Here is a 25,576-nt window from a genome sequence, read left to right on the forward strand (position 1 = left end):
GCCGCCTCGCGGCATTTGCTGCGGAAATGCAGTTACGCTGTTGAAAGGAATAAAATTAACGCAGCTGTTCACAGGGCTGTCAACTTTGGTCAGCCGGTTGGCCAGAGATTTTCCATTTCAGACAAGTCCGCACACGCATTTACACCTTTGTGACAGTTTTATTCCCTTGTAAATGGTCTGTAGGGTTTGCAAACTACCCCAACGCTTTTGCTGCAGCTAATTTTAGGTTTATAATGTAATAATATAAATTTGCAGTAAGATTTCTTGCACGAGCGTGAGAATCCGAAAGCGTGAGTGTCACGCCAGATGCGTGAGAGTTGGCAGCCCTGTGTTCATTTATCACAACAGTAAATTATTGCATTTCTGCATAATAAAACCATATGTCTTTCATCAAAAACCAAATATATTTATTAACTTTGACGTTTACACAACAACGTATGCAAGTTTTCTCATGCTCATTGTATGTGTATGTGTGATTGTATTGGTAATATTTCAATTGTTGTTAACTGTGATGTAGTCCTTGATACTCATGCACATGAATTTGGCTAAAGTCAAGAAAATAAGAACTATATATACACGCGTGTTTATTCAGCATCGACACCCTTTCTGCTTTTTATATATTGTTTTTTTTATTGTGAATAGTCAAGCTGAACATTTTTGTTGAACACCAGCCCCATCTTTCAGTCAAATAACGTAACCTTGATACACCGTTTGATTTATTATCCGATCCCATGATTCGTTGACTCATACGGTCAGGCGCAAAAAAGACGGAAAAAAAAGTGAATCACAGAATCGATTTTAGAATCGATTCATTACAACGGACAGCTCGAAAGAATCAAATCAGTTAATTCAGTCGAACTTCCCATCACTACTGTGTAGCGACTGTGCCACATGAGCTCACCGCGCCCCCTAGGGTGGTGGAGCACTTCCGGTTTGGGATTGTCTACTTGCTGCGCATTTTCATTTTGTTTCTGCTTTTTCTTTTGCGTGTGTTTTTTTAACTTGCTGCGCATTTTCATTTTGTTTCTGCTTTTTCTTTTGCGTGTGTTTTTTTAATTTGCTGCGCATTTTCATTTTGTTTCTGCTTTTTCTTTTGTGTGTTTTTTTAATTTGCTGCGCATTTTCATTTTGTTTCTGCTTTTTCTTTTGCGTGTGTTTTTTTAATTTGCTGCGCATTTTCATTTTGTTTCTGCTTTTTCTTTTGTGTGTGTTTTTTCATTTGCAGCGCATTTTCATTTTGTTTCTGCTTTTTCTTTTGCGTGTGTTTTTTTAACTTGCTGCGCATTTTCATTTTGTTTCTGCTTTTTCTTTTGCGTGTGTTTTTTTAATTTGCTGCGCATTTTCATTTTGTTTCTGCTTTTTCTTTTGTGTGTTTTTTTAATTTGCTGCGCATTTTCATTTTGTTTCTGCTTTTTCTTTTGTGTGTGTTTTGTCTCTAGGGGCCACCGTATGAAATCACTGTTGCTAACAGTACAGCACGCAACACTGTCATTATTTTCATCCTTATTAAACATGGATACACTTTCTGAAGTGAGATGCGTTTTATATTTCCGTTTTTTGGAGCACTCTCCCTCTGTCATGATGCTCCACTGAACCGATAACTTCGGTCCTCGAGAAGTTAAATAGAAGCCCGCCCACATTGAAATCTGATTGGCTTATTTTGCTAAGTAAACCAATCAGGATGCTGTCTGTCTAGCACGGGCTACAGGCACACACGCAGGGATCCACACATATATGCACGTTCTCTCTTTCTCTCGCTCATTCCGTCGTACGCGCGCGTCTCTGGAGTGCGTGATGCGCACACTACTGTCTCGCATGCATGCTCTTGTTTACTTCCTCTTTTTTCCGGGATATTTTATTCAATTTGCGGGTATCAGGGAGTCGCTGTCAATATGTGGGAGACTCCCGGAACTTCCGGGAGAGTCGGGATGTCTGGATAACTGCTTATTTGTACTATAATGATAGCTGTTAATTTTCAGGGAGCTGTGATGATATTCGAAATTGTGCAGGGTTATATAAGTACTGTGAAGCTGTCGTTATCCAGTTAAATGTTTAAAAATATGTATTATTTTATCATATTTTATGTATACTTTAAGCTTATTCACAAGTCTCTCCTGCATTCATTTTACCATCCGTCCATGCCTACTTTAATGTAAAATCAGACAGATTGCTTAACTAGTGAACTAGTTAGTGAACATATTTTATTGCTGCAGATAATTAAGGTAGGTAATACAACGCTGAAGGTTAGATGTATAGTACGATTACATATGTACAACATGTGGTCATTTCAGTCAGACAAACGTTTAAAATGGAAAACCAGCTTTCCGTTTTTACCGGCAATTTCCATAGCACGTCTTAGTCGAAGTACTATACTGCCATCTATTGGACAAGTCAGGTTACTGAATCGTGAATTATGAAAAACAATCAATCAATTCATGTTGAAGCTCACAAGGTGTGGAGAACAAGAAACACAAGTAAGGGAGAAAGGCAAGGTGCAAAGCATACACAAGCAGTGTAACGACATATCAGTTACAATGTATGATTAAAAATACATCATTTCTCACAGTATGAATAGTGGCCCGTTGCTCCTACTATAGCCTCACGCCTTCAGGGTCATGGGTTCAATCTGCACCCCTGCTGTAATAAACAGTGACATTATTACAGTAACATACTGTTTAAAATAGTACAATACTGTAGAAAAAATGCTTTCTGGGCAATATTTATGAGAACCTTGTCGATAAAATACTGTAATGTACTGTAATTCTGTACATGAACTGGAAAAAAATAAACTGTAGAATTTACTCAGATTGAATGACGTAACAATTTGCACTCACTTTTTTGGGTTGACTTTATACACAATTCTAAGAAACATTTTAAATAAATAAAGCTATAGTCTACCCACTGTCACAGTACCATCGTATAAGATTTACTCAAATCAATATTTCAATATTAATATTAATTAATTTCAATATTAACATGAATTAATATTTCAAATCAATATTTGTGCTCACTCGTTTGGGTAAATTGGGATATTATTTTTTATGAGTAAAGTAAACCCAAGTTTAGCAAATAACATACCTAATGTATTTAAAGGGCCCTTTTCAGCATTCAACGCAAAGTGGTACCAGGTTTGAAACAAGGGTCTTTGCCAGCATGGCCTGATACAGTTTTCTGTCCCTTTGGGAGTAAAGGTCTTTGCTCAAGAGCTCATTAATGTGGCTATTCTGCCAAGACTGGGCTGTTCTGCAGCTGTGGTATATTTCACCCACCGTCATGAAGGAAACTCTCCCAAATACTGACCTTGCAAGATGTTCTCTGTTGAGATAAAAAAAAAATGGAATAGCTGTGATTGCTCATGTAATGCTTTTTTGGGGTGATGTATTTGTTAATGTAAGGCCATTTTGATTACCCACACTTGGCCTTGTAGCCTTATATTTGCAGAAAAGAGCCTGAGCTGTATGTATATGTATATTTGCATAGCATGACATGGTACTGCCTTTGATTTAGTAGATTTTGAATTCACTGTTATGATGTTGAATAGGACAAGTGCATAAATCCCCAAATATATTGGCTACCACAGCTAAAACGGACCTTGGTGGGGTGTGTTGGTTCGTGCTCCATGGAGTGATCTTGGGTGGGAGGCTAAGATTGGATGTACATAGAATAAAAAACCTCAATGTCTTCTAACATCCCCACCATAAGAAAACACATTAAGTCCTGCTCATACTAATTCTGGTATCTAAACCATCAGCTTTTCAGGACTCTTTGGCAATTATACATCTCAAAACACACAAAGCCAACTGATACAGAGCAATCAGTTTAAACAACCAAAGGAATCCTGAAGTAAAACAAGCAATGATATGTGGTGGAGACTAATATCTGCGGCATTCCATTCTCAACTGCAGTGGGATTCTAAATATTATGTAAACATGGATATCCAAAAATTAAACCTAATTAAAATCGAAATATTAAATGAGCAGAATGATTAAATTTGTTGTTCTATCCCAAGTTGTGATTAAAAATCAATGAGGCTGCCACCCATTATATCTGCTCTAGGGAAATGCACTTCTGCGGCCACTAGGGGAGCTCTCACCTTCTCTCAGCCCTGCTAAATAATGTTGCGTAGTCTAACAAGCTTTATAATCTGTGTCAATGAGCAGTGCCTTACCGGAAATGCTTTCCCTGGGAATTATTGTAAACATGTATTACGTATTATAGGAGAAATACTTGTAAATGAATTAGATTTATTAACTGGCTCCTGAAATTAGGAATTATAAATTAACTGACCTTAATGAGTATTAATTAAATTAATTCAGAGACATTGCAGTTCATTCCACATGAAAAGTTACAACTTAAGCTAAATCCGCTTAAATCATTTAGAGTATAGTCATAGTGATCAATGAAACACCTATACACACACACACACACACACACATATCCTTATGGGGACCGCTCATTCATTTCTATGGGAAAAATGCTAATGCTAACCTAACCCCTACTCAGCCCTAACCATAAGCATAAGTAGGCAACCAAAATACAAGAGTTTTTGCATTTTTAGTTTTTCATTGCAGTCACGGATTTTTATAAAATAGAGTTTTTCCCTTATAGGGACCAGGACCAGCTACACCTGTACTATTACACAGGCTACATGTGAGGAATGTGAGACAAAAAAGAAGAGCATTTAGACAGCCAGAGAATGTTAACTGCCAGTTTAATTATATTTATTACAGAGCTTATTGAATTGTTCAGTGAAATAAATCCATCCATCCATCCATCATCCATCCATCGATCCATCTAGCAAACGGGCTGGTAGCCTCTCCTCAGCAGCATATGGCACAAGGTTGGTGCTCACCCTGGACGGGAGGCCAACTCAAATGTAATAGTGAATACTGAAAATAGGACAGTGGTGCAAACAGGAGAGATGATTATTTATTAATTTGTCTGTAATTTAATTAATTAATCACTTAATTCACATTCCACAGCCACTTGTCCCATGTAGGGTTACAGGTCTCTGGAATATATACCTGAAAATAATGGGCGCAATGCAAGGAGGAACCCAGGAGGGGGTGGCAAACCCATCGCATGGCAGGGAATAACCCAGATGGGGACACCAGCCCTTTAGGAGTGCAGGGAATAAGCAGAGGGCGGTGCCAACCCATCACAGGGCAGGGAAAAAGCCAGGAGGGGGGTGCCAACCTATCACAGGGCAGGGAAAAAGCCAGGAGGGGGGTGCCAACCCATCACAGGGCAGGGAAAAAGCCAGGAGGGGGGTGCCAACCTATCACAGGGCAGGGAAAAAGCCAGGAGGGGGGTGCCAACCTATCACAGGGCAGAGAATCTCCCAGGAGGGGGGTGCCAACCTATCACAGGGCAGAGAATCTCCCAGGAGGGGCGGCAGTCCATCACAAGGCATGGCAGTTCATTAGATCACAAAAACCTGCTTTGTCAGTTAGACTGAAAAAGGCATTCCTAAAACTCATTTAAAAATAATGAAAAATACTAGAGTAGCTGGTTGGATACAGAACAACAAATTAGGGTTATGAGCATCTCTCAGGGATCCACCCATCTATCTTCTAACCTCTCATCCTGGTGAGGGCTGTGGGGCCTGGAGCCTATCCCAAACAGGACAGGGCACGGGGATGGAGTACATCCTGGACAGGATGCCAGTCATACAGAGGACACATAGACACTAATACAGCCAACTGGACCCCATCTACCTCTTCTAAAACATCCATATAGTTTCCTGTCTCTTTCTGACAGCTTTCACCATTTTTCTTTTGCTCCAGTTCTTTGTACTTTTTGAGGTCACAGGTTTTAGTATCAGTACCTTTGCAATCTAGAGGAATGTTACCCTCCAACTATCAATTATTGTTTGTGGTCAAAAAGACCCCATTTGTGTTGATTTGCACAAATTATAGTATAAATCGATATATTCCAGATCAATTTTTAAAGTGATTTCAATAAAGGCCTGAAATATCATTATCGACCACCATGTGACCCCAAAAGCCGTTGGAAAGCCAGTAAGAGGCCCATATGATGCTTAGAGCTGAAAATAGGACAATATGCTGTTTTTGTTAAAAATATCACAGTGCAGTTGTTTTAAAAATAAATCAATGGCTTTGCACATAATTATTTATGTGTTTTGTCTAATAAAAACCTGAAGTATCTGAACTTGAACCAATACTGAGCAAAATATCACCACTTACTTTTATGAATGTACGCATTATCTGTGATGTAGAATAAAACACTATGGCTCAAGAAAACAGTCCATTTCTGTATTTTAACAAGATAAATGTTAAAGTAAGAAAAGATGACAAAATATTTCAAACTACATTTTAGAACAGCAAAATCAAATATACTGTATACTGATAAAATTGCAAAAATATAAACATCAGTATATCAAACAAATAACACCAAAATCCAAAGATGAATGAACACTGAACAATAACTAATCACAAACACTGCAAATGCTCTGCACAAGTGTGACAGAATGCAAGAAATGTAGATGTATGTGGTTTTCTAACATAACATACAAGTAGCACAAAGTGTGGTCGTCTTGCATCTGGTGATCCTGTGCGGGGACGTCATTCACAGAAAGCATACAAAAATGGATGCTGATTTGTAAGTTGGGGCTTTTCTCCTCTATATGTGAGGAACCCCTGTTCAAACAGATGCAATTAACAGGAAACTTCTTCTAACTTAAGGTGTGAACTGCTTCATCTGAGAAAACTAGACTTAGGAAACAGGGAGCATCAGCGACAAGTCAATGACTGACATCTCATACAGCCATATTGCAAACAAATACACACATAATGAGGATAGAACATGAAACGGTCTGGGGGAGGGGGAAACATTTCCACATATAGGGGGATAGAGGCATTTAATCATTTACAGAAAATTCCGTGTAGCCAGTGTAGGAACCTGAGGTCAGTTTAACACAGATCACTGTCCGTGGTGCTGAAATCTCTACTTGATCGGCTGGTGCTGAATGAATAGGACGGCTGGCCAACATATCTCACTGTGTGATTCCACTGACTGGTACCTTCTAATGCATGGGATTTTTAACAATGAGGAAAATAATTAAAAAAAAAGTTATTACAGGAAACAATATTTACATGCCTGTAGCTTTCATCTCTCACGACAGGAAACCCAAAAACTATTACTTTGTCAGGGATCCGGGGCGCGAGAACGAGGCATGGTGCGCAGAAAGGGTGGACGATCCACTGGCGGCTCAAAGAACAAAAAGGGGTGTATTAAATAAATCAGAAAACACTACAAACACAGCAAAACCCAAAAGGACCACGAGGGGTCAAACACTAAAGGGGATAAATAAAGACTAAATAACAAAAACCTAATACACGTTGAACACTGAAAATCTCAAAACCATCAAACAACGACAATCAACAACACACAATCACAATCAATGAACCACTGGGGAACTGAACAGAAGCAGGAACTAAAATACTAAGGGGTAACGAGACTAACACAGGACAGGTGAGGCTAATTAACAAAGACCAGGGAAACAGGGCACAGGTGAAACTAATAAACTCAAAAGGAACTGATAACAGGGAAACTAAGAACTAACCAAGGAAACAGAAACTAACACTGGGGAATTACAGAAAAGGTAAAGACACAAGCAGGGGCACAAGGAACAAAACCAAATACAACGTCACCAGATACAGGAACTAGAAAAACTCAAATGAAACACTAGGGAGCAAAATACAAAGACAGAGGAGGTGGGACTCAAACACAGGACAGAAGGGTACACACAACTGGATGCTCAACACATTGAGCCATATGACAAGACAAGTAAGAGGGGAGAACAAAGACTAACATAAAGAACAGGATGACCAGCGACACCTGCTGGTCAAACGGGGAAGGGACAGAGTGGGACAACAGGAGGGGCTGACCCTGACAGAAATACAGTAAAACCGGTCTAAGTCGACACTCGCGGGACCAGCTTAAAAGAATTGACGAGATACACCTAAGTCGACACTTTGGCGACTTATGTCTATCTCGCCGTTTTGCCGACTAGTAAATATAACACCATACCTCTACTACACCGCACTATACACGCGAGACTTAAGCCCAGGGAGCGACTAGTGCGATAGGTGGGGATTCCCCGTTTCTACATTGCCGTGGTGACAAGCAGGCGGCGGGAATGCAGCGATTGGGGTGTCGACTTACAGGCAGGAAAATCCATTCATTTGTGTTGTTCGGGATTTAGGTGACGACTAAGGGAATTTGACGACTTACAAGCGGCGATTTACAAAAGGAATTTTAAAGGAAACATCATTAGGAAAAATCGGGACTTTTGCTTGAGCGTCGACTTGTGCACATTGACGAGTTACAAGACGGCGACTTAGACCAGTTTTACTGTACATTCATGTTATATCAAGTATATCACATACTCATTTAAAATCAAAAAACACATCTGATTTAATCTCTATATTTTAATTATTTCAATAGTATTGCTTAATTACAGCAGTTAAACATTATCTGTATTACAATGGTACAGAAAAGTTGGGCTTTGGCTTTCCTGAGAGAAGTATGGCCTTGCCAGGATAGATGTCCTGTATGATTTGCGTTCTCTTTCATGCAATTATAGACACGTTTGTATTCATCTTACTGGAGACCATCCATTCATTTCTGTGGTCAAAACACTTTTTTTAGATTTTTGATTGCAGTCACAGATTTTTTTAAAATTGAGTTTCCCTTTGGGGGACTGAAAAAGCTGGTCTCCACATCATCAAAATTTCAGGTTTTATTGCATTGTGGGGACATTTGGTCCCCAAAATTTAATATATACATAATGCGCACACACACACACACACACACACACACACAAGTTGGTCTTCTTTTCTAAATGGGGACCGTCCATTCATTTATATGGGAAAAACCCTAATCCCAGTCACGACACCCTTAATCCCTACCCACCCCTAACCTTAACCATAAGTAACCAACCCAGATACAAGACTTTTGCCATTTTTACTTTTTTGATTGCATTCACAGATTTTTATAAAACTGACGTTATCCAAATGGGGACCTCAAAAGATGTCCCCAAAAGTAGGGAAATTTCAGGTTTTACTACACTTTGGGGACAGTTTCATAGGGCCTTGGAGGGCGGGGGGAGCTGGGCAGGTCCTGGGTCGGCTGCTTCTGCAGCCCGCAGCTGGACTGCGCAGCTCCCTTCCCCTCTATTTTAACTCCACTTTAGACACTTAGGGCTTGGGGGGGGGCGGTGGGTGTCTTTTCCCCATATGCTCCCCCATATCTCAACGACACCTTAGCTCACACACATGTACACCATCAATGATCAAGGTGGGTGGGGGGCGGTTGGGGGGCGGACGGGGTGAGGGGTCCTGGGTGTGGCGGGGGCGGCGGGCGCCGGCGGGTGGGCTTGGGGGTGGGGCGGCTGCATCTGTGGGGTGCTGCCGGTCTCAGGCGGGGTGCCCGCTCGCCTGCGATCTGGGGGGGTGGGGAACATCCTCTGGGCCGTCCACTGGGCAAGTCCAGGGCATCTGCTGCCGGACATCAAAGACGAGCAGGTGTGACTGGGAGTGTGTGTCTGAGTGTGTGTATGAGTGCATACATGGATCGGTGTGTCTGCATGTTTGTCCTGGTACGGGGAGCACGTGGATGATGGGGCGGTGTGGGGGCGGCAGTGAGGGGACTTGGGGGAGGGAGGGTACGGGGGCTGGGGAGGGAGGGTTGGGATCTGGGCTTGGGGGAGGGGGGGTCGGGGTAGCCAGGGGCGGGTGTGCTTGGTGGCTCTCGGGGCGTCCCCCTGGTCCCCCGGGTGGGGGTTCTTGGGGGGGGGCGGGTCTCCCCGGGGCTGGCGGGGCCCCCACGGGGTGTGCGGGTGCTCCGGGCTCCGGGCTCTATCCGTGCCTGCGTGGCCGGCCCCCAGGGGGCGCGCTGCCGCCTGTGGCCGTGGGGTTCCTGCCTCGTGCTCGCCGGTGGGGGGCGCCCGGTGCCTCCCCCCCTGCCTTCCTTGGGTGGACGCGCAGCCTTCCGGTAGCGGGGGGCCCGGGTACCTGGCCGCTGTGGGGCGGCTGGGTCCATGACCCGTCGGGGCTTTCCCGGCCGTCTGGGGGCTCCGGGGCGGCGTTGTTGTGGCCTCGCACACTCACTGGGAATCATTCCATGTTAACCTGCACACTCATACATACACTCACAACACACAAACATACACAGATGCGTACACAAACACATACACGTATGCGTACACACACACACATACACGTACATATGCACACGCACACATACACACACTTTCATATCAACACACATACACTTAGAACGCACACACACATAGACATGCACGCACACATACACACAGGAGAGCCTAGGGCTCTCATCCCCTATTTTACCCCTGTTTCTCCTTGTATGGGTGTGTGTGTGAGAGTGTGTGTGAAAGTTGGTGTGTGGCTTCCACTCCCTCCTCTCAGATGCAGATACGGGTACGACGATATTTAGACAGTGTTCCTGGTGGTCTGCTTATGCATATATATTTATTTTCTTTCGTTGGTATTAACGTATTTAATTCCAGGAGCAGATACTGACACAAGCACATTCCCATGTCATAATAGTACCACTGGTTTCTTTGTGTGTATACTGTTTGTGTGTGTCCCTGGATCTTATCTTTCAGATACAGCAGCTGGTGTGATGATACGGTGTAAAGCAGCAAGATGCAGAAGCTGTCCTCTTATTACTCTTTCTTTTTTGTTCTACTGTTTATGTATTATTTCTCTTTCCCTGTCTCTCTCTCTGACCTCCCTCCTTATTTTATTTTTATTTTTATTATGCATTTATTTATTTTTCTACTTCCTCTGTCTCTCACCCCTTTCTCTCCTTTCTCACTTTCTCTCTCTATCTCTTTCCCACTAACCCCCCCTGTCAGCTCCGGCTTTGTGGCGCAATGACATACAACCGATTAATAAAGAGTATACCTCAAGTAACAAGAGGAGCTTAAATCCGAAGCTCCACTTGGCAAAATAAAAGTGTTGGCACAATAAAGCAGCCAGACTAACATCCTGCTTGCTAAACTGCCGGACACGACAGGGGAAGAAAAAAAAAAAAAAAAAAAGATCTAGCAAGATGTCATCAATGGTAGGGAGAGGAAAATGGTTCCTCTTCAGTGCTTTATTCAGTGGTTTAGGGTCTGTACACACGCTGAGCTCACCGTTTGGCTTCTTTGTGAGGACTAGGCTGCTGATCCACTCCATGCTTTTGTCCACAGGTGTTACTATTCCCCTCCTCTTTAGGTGAAGCAGCGCTTCCTTTAAAGCAGACATGATGGAAAGCAGAACCTGTCTCTCTGATAGCTTGACTGGTGTTGCCCTCCTGTCTACTTCTATCTCATATTCTCCATCCAAGCAGCCATCGCCTTTGAAAACATCAGGATATGTAGCTTTAATGTGCTCCACTGTCCATGGCCCTTCTGTGGAATCTTCTGTCACAGCACTGTCTAGTGCCAGTATATTCTCTTACTGCACCTTCAACAGATTCATAGTCCATGAAGACTACATGATACCTTTTCATATTTCTAGGTTCTTCAGTACGTGTTTACATCAGACGAAGGGCTACAGTGTACTTTTGTTATACATTGCTAGTAACTGATTTGTCTTTTCAGTCAGAATGTCAGGAATTACTATGTGTACAGAAACAATATTGCAACTGGCCCCACAGTCTACACTAGTGGCCAAAACTGTGGAAACACGTAACATTTTTGGAATTCCGCTCTAAAATAGCTGTTAATTACTACAGGAATTTTGGTGGTAATGTCTATTAAAGAATGTTTACAAATATCATACATTGGATTAAATTAGTAACTGGAGCAGTTGAATAGTTCTGCAATCTAAGCAGGATGATCCCCAGACTGTGACACCCCTTGTGCTGGGATTCGTGTCCTTTGCTCCTGCAGGTGACCCAGTGGTGATGGGGTCAGAGCCCCAGTCCTTGGTATCTGTTTTGGCCCCAGCACCCAGCCTCCTGCCTTGGCCCAAGCCACTGGCCTGCACACCTCAGTGGATCGTCAACAGTCCACTAAATGATCTATGGAGCGATAGCGACTGGAGGAGCCCAAGGAAGAGGAAGACCTTCACCCCCCAACTTTTTATGCACCACAGTTTTTAGTTTGCACACACTTCAGTTCACACACTCATTCACACACACCAACATGTACACACCTTGTACACACACTGAGCGGGGGGACGATGGGGGCCTGTGGGGGGGGGCGCGGGTGTCCTTCCAGACCTTCTTGGTTCTGGGCCCGGCTCGCGATGGGGCTGGGGGTTGTGGGCTGGGCCGGTGGCTCCCCGTCCGGTGTCCTCTGGTGGGGCCCCTCATGCGGGGGGGGGGGGGGGGGGGGGGCAGTTTTCCTGGTGGGATTGAAATACTGCCCATCTCTTTACAAAAGCAGTTTCAATCTCTGATGCTAGAACTACTAAGCCTGCGCAGATTTGTTCAGGCCTTCAGCTCCATTGTCCTCCTGCTTTTGTTGTGCAAACACACTAATTACCTGTGAATCCTGGAACATTTGCATTTATTTACTCAGACTCCTAGTTCAAATCCATGGCAGCCCAAACCTATGTGTGTAACATGGAAACCTTCACAAAAGCCTGCCATATCTATACAAAATATCTCACACACTGACTGACCTGCAAATATGAAAGACACACATTCACAAAATATATGGAATGACAAGTCTATTTTATTTATAAAAAATAGAGTGAAAATAGAATGAAAAGTTGCTAATAGAATGAAATGAAAAGAATGAAAACATGCTACGACATCAGTCTCCAATGTATGTTTGTACACAAATGTCATAAGCTGAGTGAAGTCATGGTCCATGGTTGATAACAAGCTCATACACATACAGAAAGAAGTAATGTCATTTCATTTTGATTGGCTGTCACTGAATTATAAAACCAAAAGTGAATTTTGTTTTTGTGTGATCTCTCCAGCTTTGCATGTTCTCTCCTCTGGCTGTTCATGTAAAAAAAAAGTAAAAAAAAAAAAAATTATCAGTCCCTCAGTTCCAGGTTAATCTCTGTCTGTTTCAAAGTCTGTGTTTGCAGCGTTTGCAGACCCAGTGACTATCTTCCCTGCATTTGGCGCAGGTGAATTTGTGACACTTTACGCAGGCAAACCAGCTGCGATTTCTGCTGCAGCTCTCTTGTACCTGGCACTGAGTTGTCCGTACAGGTCCTCGCACAGCAGCAGCAAACACTGCAGCAGCGTTCCTCTCTGTCTCCATTGCCTTTTGCTGCATGAATCGGCAACGGAGTTCCTTGGCTAGAAGACTCAGAAACAATCTTCTTTTGCCTTTCCACCCTGTGCATGCCTTGTACAGAACGTAGGCATTCACCGCCGCCAGGTCCAGCATGTTGTAAAATACAGCTACTGGCCACCTGCGTGTTGCTGCTCGTACTGAATACATGCGCACCGATGGAGGAAGTTCACGGCGAACTTTATTCACCGTGTCCAGTAGAGTCGTGTTGCGCTGAAGCAGTCTGTGTGACAGAGACAGTGAGGTGAAGAAATTGTCCGTTATGACATTTCTCCCGTCGTCCAGAAATGGCTCCATCAGACTCATGACCACGTTCTCTGCCAGCCTGTCCCCCTTCTGACGACCGGGGTCCTTTCCCAAGTAAGGGGACACGTTGCAGACGTATTTGGTTTCCAAATCCGTCGCCATCCAGAACTTGATCCCACATTTCTCCGGCTTTGATGCGATATACTGTGTGAATGGACAACGAACCTTGGTCGGGAACAGCTGTTCATCTATGGTCATGTGTTCTCCTGGAGTGAATCTCTCAGCACAGTTCTTAGTGAAGCGTGTCCAGATGTCAGATATCGCAGCAAATCTGTCTGTTTTCACCCGTTCTGCCCGCGTGTCCTTGTCATCAAATCGAAGGTGCTGCATAATTGAAAGGAATCTATCTCGGGACATTGTCTCTTTGATTACTGGCACTAGAAAGTTTTCCGACCAGCAATCCACAATGGCGCCAACGGGACACATGATTGCTCTCACAAACAGAATAGAAATGAATGCCATCAGTTCATTAATTGTCAGCTTCCAGTCCGGCTCTGTTCTGCGGGCGTGACGGACCGTACACTCTGTGATGGTCTGCAGCATTCCCACGTCTAACAGGCAGAGGAAGCTTTGGAGCACACTTGTAATTTTACGCTGTCGGAAGATAAACAAATAGAGACTGGTAAATTTACATGAACCTCACTCTAAATGGGTTTATATAAATAATACATGGGTTTATATAAATATCACATGTGCTTTGGCGATGACAAACCTTAGCAGACTCTGTGGGTCCAGTGTGCGCAGTGAAGCGCGAGCGATGTGCTGATGCACTGGGCGTTCCGCTTCCAATGTCCTCCTCTACCCACACAGTGCCGCCTTTTGCCGTCTGGCTCGGACTGGGCTTCCCGGTACCACGGCGCATCTTCCGTGGAGGCATGTCGGGTTCTTGTTCCATCTCCGTTTCGGACTCTTCCGATGAGTCATCTGTGAGCTTCCAGGCAAACGAAACTTGGCCTCCGTCAGAGTCTGCTGCGTCCATTTCCTGCAGCAGGGCCAAAGCCTGAGGCGCTGAGAGGCTCTTCCTGCGTGGCAGTGATGCGGAGGCCATCCTGATGTGCGTCTTCAGAAATGCGAAGGAGAAATGATTCTCCCGCCTCGGTCGCTCTGCTTTTATGCACAGCACTGTGCTGTAGTTATGCAAACAGCAATGCCACTCCCTCACATACACAGTCATAATGAACAGCGTCACACCTTTTGGCCACTCCTACAGCATTTATATGTTGTGAAAAGCCGGCCTAATTGCATACAGTCTGCCATACTGCCATCATTGCCATGTCAATGGAATGCTGGCAAAAGTGCCAATTGCCCTCACATTGAAATGGATGTGCTAATTGGCTGGCTTTCAGCTGTCCATACCACTGAAAAGCCAAAAAAAGCCCCTTGATTACAGTATCGGTCTGTCATCACTTGCCATGTCCAATGGAACGCTGCAAAAGTGCCAATTGCCTTCTGATTGCACTTCTAGCCTAGGAACTCCGTTGCAGATTCATGCAGCAAAAGGCAATGGAGACAGAGAGGAACGCTGCTGCAGCGTTTGCTGCTGCTGTGCCAGGACCTGTACAGACAACTCAATGCCAGGTACAAGAGAGCTGCAACAGAAATCGCAGCTGGTTTGCCTGCGTAAAGTGTCACAAATTCACCTGCACCAAATGCAGGGAAGATAGTCACTGGGTCTGCAAATGCTGCAAACACAGACTTTGAAACAGACAGACAGACTGTGTGGGAGAGTAACCACTGAGACAAAAGGCAGGAAGATGATGAAGAGATGAACCTGGAACTGAGGGACTGATAACATTTTTTTTTTTTACAATTTTTGCTATTTTTACATGAACAGCCAGAGGAGAGAACATGCAAAGCTGGAGAGATCACACAAAAACAAAATTCACTTTTGGTTTTATAATTCAGTGATGGCCAATTAAAATGAAATGACATAATTTCATTCTGTATGTGTACGAGCTTGTTATCAACCATGGACCATGACTTCACTCAGCTTATGACATTTGTGTACAAACATACATTGGAGACTGATGTCTTAGCATGTTTTCATTCTATTCATTTCATTCTATTAGCAACTTTTCATTGTATTTTCACTCTATTTTTTTATAAATAAAACAGACTTGTCTCTCCATATATTTTGTGAATGTGTGTCTTTCATATTTGCAGGTCAGTCAGTGTGTGGGATATTTTGTATAGATATGGCAGGCTTTTGTGAAGGTTTCCATATTACACACATAGGTTTGGGCTCCCTTGTATTTGAACTAGGAGTCTGAGTAAATAAATGTAAATGTGTCAGGGTTCACAGGTAATTAGTGTGTTTGCACAACAAAAGCAGGAGGACAATGGAGCTGAAGGCCTGAACAAATCTGCGCAGGCTTAGTAGTTCTAGGGAATTTACGCAGATTTGCGCAGGCTTAGTAGTTCTAGCATCAGAGATTGAAACTGCTTTTGTAAAGATGTGGGCAGTATTTCAATTCCATTTATTTCAGCACCAGGACAACAGCCCCCCCCCCCCCCCCCCCACCAGAGGACACCGGACAGGGAGCCACCGGCCCAGCCCACCAGAAAGTAAAAAGCTCATTAATCATTCATTGCAATGTGTTTGAGTGCAGACAAGAGCACGGACAGCATTAGGAGAGCCGGGCATTGTTGCAAATTGCACTGTAATGTTGGCCCATACATCCACACTAGAGAAACTTAAAACACTGTCTTGACAGTCAACCAGCCACAGCCTAAGGATTAATGGAGCTCAGAATGAGCTGGGATATCCCTGATCTGTCTGCCGGTTCCTGCTGGTATGTTCCAGGGCCAATTCATCACTCAATCCCATCAGAATCACTCTTGGCTCTGAAACAGCTGATAAGCCACAAATCATCACTGGGAAAATAATCATCGTGATCTATAAATACTCCCTCTTCATATTTGGCCACACACAACGTCCTCAAACAAAGCTAAATACTGTACGCCGTAATGATGCCGCGTGTGACATATTTAGACAGGGGTCTAGTTATACCTATTATATGTGGGGCACACATGTCACAGCCTACATTGACTTGTCCGTACGCACACCTCTAACCTTGTACAGAATAAATATTTTGGCATATATAATGTCATTCATTTAAAATGATAAAACAAATGCTGACTGTTAGTTGTACATTGTGGAGTTTTCAGTTACAGCTGTCTGTATTTCCCGTAATCCTATGTCATTGTTCCTATTTGAACAATCTCTGCCTCTTGCACAACCAGGCCCAGCACACAGCTCAGGTAAACCTGTGCAATCATCTCACGCTGCCATCTTTGTGCATTTTCAGTCTCGGTGCATTGCCAGTTTTTTTTTAACTGTACAGTGTATAGTACATTATAATACTTACAGAGGATGAAGGTTAAAGAACTGTGTAATTTCAGAGCCAAATGTCGTGTGTACACAAATATTTGAATTACTATTGTTTATTATTATAAATGCCGAACACATTCCTGGAGCCTTCGATTTAGCATACACAGTGCCCTCTACAGGATCCTGTCGAAACAGCATCTCCTTCAAGCTCGTTTATTTTTACAAAACACCTGTTTTTGAGTTCACTGGGTCTGTATGATAATTTTAGGCAATGGACAAATTTTTCCTATAATTATAAGGTGGTCTGGGTTCCCCAGGGATATGTGCGTTTTTTTCACAAAACGTTTTCTTTATAAATCCCAAAATCTTCCTATAAATGTGTTTATGAATGCTGCTCATATTTTTCAGTCACATTTATAAATGAGCTCCCTGATTAATCTGTTTACATGAAAACATCTTAATTGCATTAAAGCATGTAAACGTAGCCACCTAACAAAAGGTAACTTGGTGACTTTGCAAACTGCATGTTCCTCATCTCTTCTGTATGGACCATAGAGCTGTGCATCGGAGAGTCTGGCAACACGCTACGTTTCAAGATACAGGCATTACAATTCAATGCGCTGCTCTATTTCGCCTTTTAAAAAAATATCTGCTTTTAGGAAAACTTGGCATAGTATAAAGAGCACACCACCAAATTCATGAAATCTGAGCAAAAACGTTTGATTTTAACGCAATCAGAACAGCATTTGCATTTAACACAGTCCCTGTAACAATCCAGCCTTGTAGCACTACAACTATTTCGGATTCAGCCAACTGGCAGTCTCGTGCAAGTTACTGAAAATGACTAGTTACCAATTACTGCATATAAAAGTAATTATATTAAGGGTGAGACTGGATCGAGCGTGTCTAGATCTCTGCCTGGGGGGTCGCCGGCCGGGATCGCGAGCAGTTCCGACGTGTGGTGGGTGCTGCACCGGGCTGCATCAGCGCCTGCTCCCCCGGCCTGAGCTGCCCTGTATAATAACCTAATAAAGGAAAATAACAGCGGGCTAAAGGCTGCATAGTGATCACATTAACATCGCATCACTGTTGAAATACATGGCGCAGACATCGGGGGAATATGCAATCAAATGTTCGGTAGCAGTGTTTCTACATCACAGAGATGTTTGCCGATGGATTTTCAAGCATCGCGGAGACATAGTGCCAATGCATGTGCATGTGCTCTCTGGGTAGTTATATTATTTTAGTGTTGCAGCTATGACAGCGCCAGACAATATAACTGTCTAATTGTATCTATCACCGTACCTATAATATCAGCCATTCATTGCGCCATGGTAAGGTCGGATGGCGTTCCATCAGAAACAGGAAATTAGGGGAACATGCTGTCTTTGTCCGTTAATATTTTCATGCAAGACAAAGGTAAAGAGTCCTTTTAAATTTAACTACTTTGCGTAAATGGTAATTAGTTACATTATTCCTTACAGACAAAAGTAGTGGAATTATACTAACGCTTTACTACCAACACTGCTAGGCAGCTAGGTTTGCTAATGCTAACGTTAGCAGCGCAGCCTTATGCTACTTCCTCTCGCAAGATAAGACAGCGTTACTGTCACTGTGCGAATACAATGAGATGTCTTTGGAGAAAGCCTGTCGACGCCATGTTAAGGATAAAATCACAAGTAAATATAATATAAATAATATAAAATACAAAAAATATACACCAAAAGTAAAGAAGAACAAAGATGAATAAAATAATTGTGCTGGATGAAAAGAATCCAGTAAAACATAGTAAGAGGGACGTTGGGGAGCTCGGAGCAACTTCACGTTCAGAGTCAATTGGCAGTCCGGGGTTAAACAGCACAAAATAAAGCGCTGCAGGAACCTGCACTTAAGCTATTAATTAAAATCGATACCTGTACGACAAAACAGAACATCTCAATAGGTGTATCGATATATACCTAGATTTTCTGGGAGAATAGCGATGCGCTAAATTTTCAAAGTGTGCTATATATTCCGTTTTAAAATTAAAACCACATAAGAGATAAGAATAACTCTTCGCCATTCCCCACTAATTGAATGGGTCGCTTAATTATCGCTATGAATTCTGGGAGTTTAACATGAATTTCTGGGATTTTAACAAACGACCCAATGATATATGTGTAAACATTAATTATACAGACACAAACTGTATGGTGTCATTCTATATCTTGTTTTGATAATATATCGATATTCCGTAAACATTCGATATACAGCCCAGCCATAATTGGTCCGTCTTGTTTCTTTGTCACCCGGAAACTTCACAACTGTGTTGTGAGCGGTTTTGCAGCGCTTATCTGAGCGCTTATCTGTTTTAAAACGTGTCTTATAAATTTGTGGTGTTTCTAAGTTTCAGCACCTTTGTAAATGTAGATTGTGTGTTTTGTCATTTGATTAAAGTGTTTGAAGACTTTGCAGCGCGCTGACACCAATCGGCCACCGTACCTTAATTAGCAACAGAATCATAACAATTGTAATTCCATTTAGAGTTTTGATTTGAACATTCAAAGCAGACCAGACTTGCAGTTTCCCAGCAAGATAGAAGACGCGAAAGATGTCCCTCATCCTAACTACCGTGTGCCTCCAAAGAATTGACTGGCTCCTGCCAAATGGAGCAGTCAGTGTCCGGCTTTGGGTCAGGGTAAAATGCGGACCGTTTACAAACAGCGGATTCCGTGTTTATAAACAGACGTGTCGCAAAAGACGCACGCCGCGTAGACAGATCACGTGGCATAGAAAGAAACCCATACGCCGTTACCTAATCACGGGGTGCGTTCGAGGTGTGTCTGCAGCTGACGCCACGTGGAGCGTGATCTGCCGTCGGCAGCAGGGGTGGAGTATACGCTGGATGTAAACATAGGGGTGTTCGAGGAGCTCAGCAAGGCGCAGCAGCTGCGCGTTCAGCCAGTGTAATTTTGTCATCCATATTACAGAGTACAATACGATTGTCCGAAATCCTTATTGTTGTTAATGTTTAACAATTATTTAATTGTTGGTTTTGTTGAAAAAAAAAAAAAATTTAAAATATATAATTTGTTGAGCATTCTCTAGTCGTGTATAATTTGCATTTGGACGTCCAGCTACCATGAACGTCACAGTTTGTGGGTGCCTGTTCTGGATGAGTAAAATAAATCGTAATAAATCAATAAATAAAAATGTTTCTTTCACCAATAAAGTGTATTCTTAAGTATTTTTGTAGATCTCATATCGAAACACTATCGAACTATATCTGGTTGTCTGGTTTCATTTTCTCATATAAGTAAGGCTACTGTACACCTTGCAAACACTCATGTGAAATATCTACACTGTATAAGTCATTATATCAGAATTAATACAAGAAAGAAAAAGAAAATTGCAAAGCAGATCTGTTACATTTAAACATGGAAGTAGCATGTAGAAAATAAGTCCCCCAGGCTTGGCATATACAGTAGTAGTGGAAAAGGCTAAATTTGTATTTTACGAAAACATTTAAAAGAGTTTGGGGCAGCATTTGTAATTATCCATTTTGTCCTATACACTGTAACAATAGGGAAGCTGCCCTACATAATCTAAAAGTCCACAGAAGTGGCATGTAGAAATGAGGCCCCAGAACATGTGATATATTGCCAGGAAGGTCAGAATTTGTACTTTACAAAAATTTAAGATTGAAGATTCAAAAGGTTTATTCGTCATGTACACAGTTGTACACACACAACATGTAGTGGAATATAACCCTGGTCACTCTGAGCAGCTGTGCATGATAAGAGAGTAACAAAATATAGAAAAAAATAAGAAAAATAATATGATAAAAAATATATGAAATGTTCAGCTGTACATAATCTATACATAAGTGATAGGTAAGAGGTATTTTGCTGTGCAATGTGCAAGAGGCCTGAGGTATGTGCCAATGATTTGGACAGGGTGAAGCAGCACCTAGAGGCATTGAGTATTGCCCTGATTTAGGAGCATTACAGTATGACCTGGGGAAAAAAGCTCCTCTTTAACCTTTCCGTTCTGGGATGCATTTCCAAAGACCATAGTGGAGCAACACTGTTGTAAAGTTGCGTAGTTTGAACTACAGTTCTTGAGCTGTAGTTAGAAGCTTAGTCCCAGGTAAATACATCAGCGATGGTGGAAAATGCAGTCTAATAAGGGTATAGTCACCGTGTAAGTAAGAAATTTAATAATCTTTCATAACTAATAAGGAATAATTTAGCTCTACAATCACATATAATGTGAAGTTGTCTGAAAAAGTAGTTTGAAACGTAATTGTTGTGTGGGTCTCTGGTCATAAGTACGGTAACTGTCGGTAGTGAGCAATAGGGACACCTTGCTGGGTGATGCGGGAAGAATCCTCTGTGTGACCCGTCTGTACGTTGACGTCGAAATTCAACTCACCAGTGGCACTTGCACTCTCATCTAGCACATATTGTATGTTCTAGTCACTCTTTGGCTTCTTCTCATGTTTAGAAACATGTGTGAACAGTTTTGAGTCATTGTGTTTAAATGATGACTACTGTATGGTGGCTGTGCTGAACTTCTGCAGCCTGTGTTTTCTATTTTGCATCAAAGTTCACCACAGTGCAAAATGTGTTTTGATGAATGGGAATGTGTCTAGAGTTTTGCTCAAATCTGCAAATTGTGTTTAAAGTTTCACCAGAAGAGTGATTGATTCAATAAATGAGTTTTGGCAATTGGAAATTTTGTTCCAAGAATGAGGTTTAGTCTTTTAGCAATTCAGAAAAACTGTAACAGAAACATAAGGCAAGGTAAACTTTAACTTACCAAAGCCCCTTGGGGTGGTCAAACCAGATGTGTCCAGTTTATACAGATACTGCACAGTTAGGGGTAAAATGCTGTTATGGGCAGGGTTAATCAATTGTACAGTTGTGCTTAAAATGGGGTATAAAATCCTTCAAATACTACAAAAGTTATGTAAGAGAACTTTTGTTTTTTGTCTTGTAAACAGGTACACCTACTCTTACAGTTTTAGACTTAACAGGTTTTAAAGAATTTTATATTATATTATATTATATTATATTATATTAACATGACTATAGCGAATGTCTGTCAGCCCCTTTTGACAGAATGGCCTTATAGCTATGTTTTCACAGAATCTGAGCCGGAAAAGTCAGATTGCTATGCCAAGAGTACAACTAATTTGAGATAATGCAAAAAACAGTGCGTGTGAAGTCATTTGAAGACTGAATTGTGTTACAGTGGAAAAAAAAAACCACAACAGCACAATAAAGTGCAAGTCATTCAGGCAAAGTCAGTCAGAAGGGTGTGTGAACATGCTTGGCAAACTGGGTGATAAGTATACTGATGAATGCCTGCTCTCCAGTAAGTTCATGCTTATTTCCTTACAGTATCTCTTGAGGAGGCCTGCCAATGGTGTGGACAGTTTCAAAATAAAGATGGTGACTGGGTGAGGAAATTAATGTAGTTATTTGATAGATGTGAAAATATGGCTACTTGTCCTATACTGTATGTTGTTAATCCCACTGTAGATACTCTGTGATGGATGCCAGAGGTGGCAACACCGTGTCTGTACTGGCATGACCAAGAGCCAATTCAAACACATAACAAATGTTAAATGGTATTCCACAGCTTGTGAAGAGGAGTCTTCTTTATAAAAATGCAGCCACACTACAGTGGTATGCAAAAGTCTGCAACCACTTGTTAATTTAGCATTTTTTCCAACTTTTGACCTTTTACTTTTAACTCCTTCGTTGAACCAATATGTTTATTTGAAAACAGTGTTAAGGGGACACAGTAATAAAAATCAAGTTTTTATTCTAGCTTGGATTTACTTTTCTGAGTTTGTTTGTTAAAGCTCCCATGTCAATTGTCTTATTAAGTAATATGCGTAATGTACTTCTCTGGCCAAAGGTGCAAAATAAATGAGTATACTTCATATATAGTAGAACAGACATGCGTCAAGCTTTCTTCATGTTCGTGTAGGTGGCCTTGAAAAAGGACTTTTTGTGTCTCAGTGATGTCTCAGTATCTGGTGGGCCACACTTTGTTCTTCATCACCTGCCTGCACCGTGTCGGCATTGAGTGAACCAGTTTGATGAGGTGATCATGGCTGATAACATGGTTCCAGGCTGCAATGAGTGACTCAATCAACTCATGTTTTGATTTTGGATGTCTCTTGGATATCTCCAAAGCCACCTTGTGCCACAAGTTCTCAATGAGATTCAGATCGGGGGATTGGGCAAGCCACTCAATTGATCGATGTTGTTCTGACGCTTCCAGTTGATCACCTGTTTGGAGCAATGGCACGGTGCATTGTCATCTTGGAACAGGAACCAGCTTGTAAACAGCTGCTGCACTGATGGCACCATACACTTTTGCAGTACTGTGATGTACTTGGTCCCACTGACCATGCCGTCAACGATGTGCAGACGTCCGACGCCACTGGCAGCCATGCAGCCCCAGACCATGACCTTCAAATGATGCTTCACAGTGAGGTTGAGGCACTCAGGCTTGAATTTCTCTCCAGGAAACCTCCTCACATAGGTGTCTGCCTGGCTAACAAACAGGCAGAAAGTGCTTTCATCGCTGGAAAGCACCTTTTCCCACCGTTTCACATGTCCAGTGTGAGTTCTCCCATGTCCAGTCAACCCGGATGCACCTTTGGACATCAGTCATCAGTGGCTTGTTGCGTGCCTTGCAACCCTGCAGACCAAACTGCGGGCACCGGCGACAAAACTGTTGATGAGGTGACACGGTGAGGTTAACTTGTGACTTCTCAATGGAATGCGTCAAAGTGCATGATCCTAGCATGATTTTGATGCATGTGGATGACCAGACTGAGGCGTGTCTGCCACCAAACTCGCTTTCTTCTCATGTACAATCTTTACAAGTGCTCTGTGACTGCAGCCGACTTTGTTAGTAATCTGGCAGCATGAAAATCCATGAAAATTTGTTGTTCCAAGGAATATTTCTTAAATAATAGTTTATTTTCAATTTTAATTCTTCATTCTGCAAATGCAGATTTGTTTGTTTAATAAATGGTGTTGTTCACAAATCTACAAAAAGTAATTTAAGAACATGGCAATTCACTACTTTTCATGGTTCAAGGGCCCATAAACATGCACTTATCTAGTTGAAGCTGGATTTGAACCAGCAACCTCTGGATTACAAGCCCACATACTTAGACTACTGAGCTATACACTTACACTGAACTAGCTTAAGTTGTAACTTTTCAAGTGGAATGAATTGCAATGTACCTGACTATAATACTCATTAAGGTCAGTTTATTTAAAGTTCCTACTTTCAAGAGCCAGCCAGCCAATCTAATTAATTTTTAAGTATTTCTCCTGTAATATGTAATACACGTTTAAGTTCATTTCCAGGTAAGCATTTCAGGCAAGGCAGTGCTCATTGACACAGATTATAAAGTTTGTTTCACTCTGCAGCTCCTGGACCTGCCCACTCTCCTGAAGACCAACAGCTCTGATATATATTTGCATAGCATGACAGGGTACTGCCTTTGTTTTAACCTTTCACCATGATTTAAGCCAGCAATATTCCAATTGCTGACACAGATCCCTAGCCTAAAAGCTATTACTCTGGGCCAACAAATGGTTAACAATACATGGAAGAGACTTATATCTGTGGCATTCCATTTTCAGTTGCGGTGGGTTTCTAAATTTGGGCTTCCAAAAATCAAGCCTAAAAAAAATATAAAATATTAAATGAGCAAATTGATTTGATTTGTCCTTCTATCCCACCTTGTGATCTAAAAAGCAATGAGGCTGCCACACATAATATCAGCTCTATGGAAATACACTCCCATAGCCACTAGGGGAGCTCTCACCTTCTTTCACAATTGTGTTGTGCAGTCTAACAAATGGCCCTTAAGCCATGAACAGTAGTGAATGTAGTGAATTACTATGTTCTCACATTACTTTTTGTAGTTTTGTGAACAACACAATTTATTAAACAAATAAATATGCATTGGCAGAATGAAGAATTACAAATGAAAATAAACTATTATTTAAGAAATATTCCTTGGAACAACAAATTTTCATGGATTTTCATGCTGCCAGATTACTAACAAAGTCGGCTGCAGTCACAGAGCACTTGTAAAGATTCTACAAAAGAAGAAAGTGAGTTTGGTGGCAGACACGCCTCGGTCTGGTCATCCACAAGCATGACAATCATGCTAGGATCATGCACTTTGACGCATTCCATTGAGCAATTGCAAGTTGACCTCACCTCAGCTACTGCGTGAGTGGTCAGACAGCTGCCATGTCAGTGTCACCTCATCAACAGTTTTGTCGCCGGTGCCCGCAGTTTGGTCTGTGGGGTTGCAAGGCACGCAACAAGCCACTGATGACTGATGTCCAAAGGTGCAACCGGGTTGACTGGACACGGAAGAACTCACGCTGGACATGTGAAAGGTCCATGTGAAAAGGTGCTTTCCGGCGATGAAAGCACTTTCTGCCTGTTTGGTAGCCAGGCAGACACCTATGTGAGGAGGTTTCCTGGAGAGGAGTTCAAGCCTGAGTGCCTCAACCTCACTGTGAAGCATCCTTTGAAGGTCATGGTCTGGAGCTGCATGGCTGCCAGTGGCGTCGGACGTCTGCACATCGTTGACGGCATGGTCAGTGGGACCA

The 25,576-nt window shown here is 42.3% G+C and overlaps 1 protein-coding gene across 1 annotated transcript; it reads right to left on the reverse strand.

Moving 5' to 3' along the window:
* Positions 1-13,100: 13,100 nt before the first annotated feature.
* On the reverse strand, positions 13,101-14,648 carry LOC140582231 (uncharacterized). The gene is made up of 3 exons (XM_072706458.1): positions 14,313-14,648; positions 13,208-14,194; positions 13,101-13,109 (listed from the first exon to the last, which is right to left on the reverse strand). Exons 1-3 carry the CDS (start codon positions 14,646-14,648, stop codon positions 13,101-13,103), a joined length of 1,332 nt encoding a protein of 443 aa, XP_072562559.1.
* Between the last annotated feature and the right edge of the window lie 10,928 nt (positions 14,649-25,576).

This window comes from Paramormyrops kingsleyae, chromosome 24 (genome assembly GCF_048594095.1).
Source record: "Paramormyrops kingsleyae isolate MSU_618 chromosome 24, PKINGS_0.4, whole genome shotgun sequence".
Lineage (NCBI taxonomy): Eukaryota > Metazoa > Chordata > Actinopteri > Osteoglossiformes > Mormyridae > Paramormyrops > Paramormyrops kingsleyae.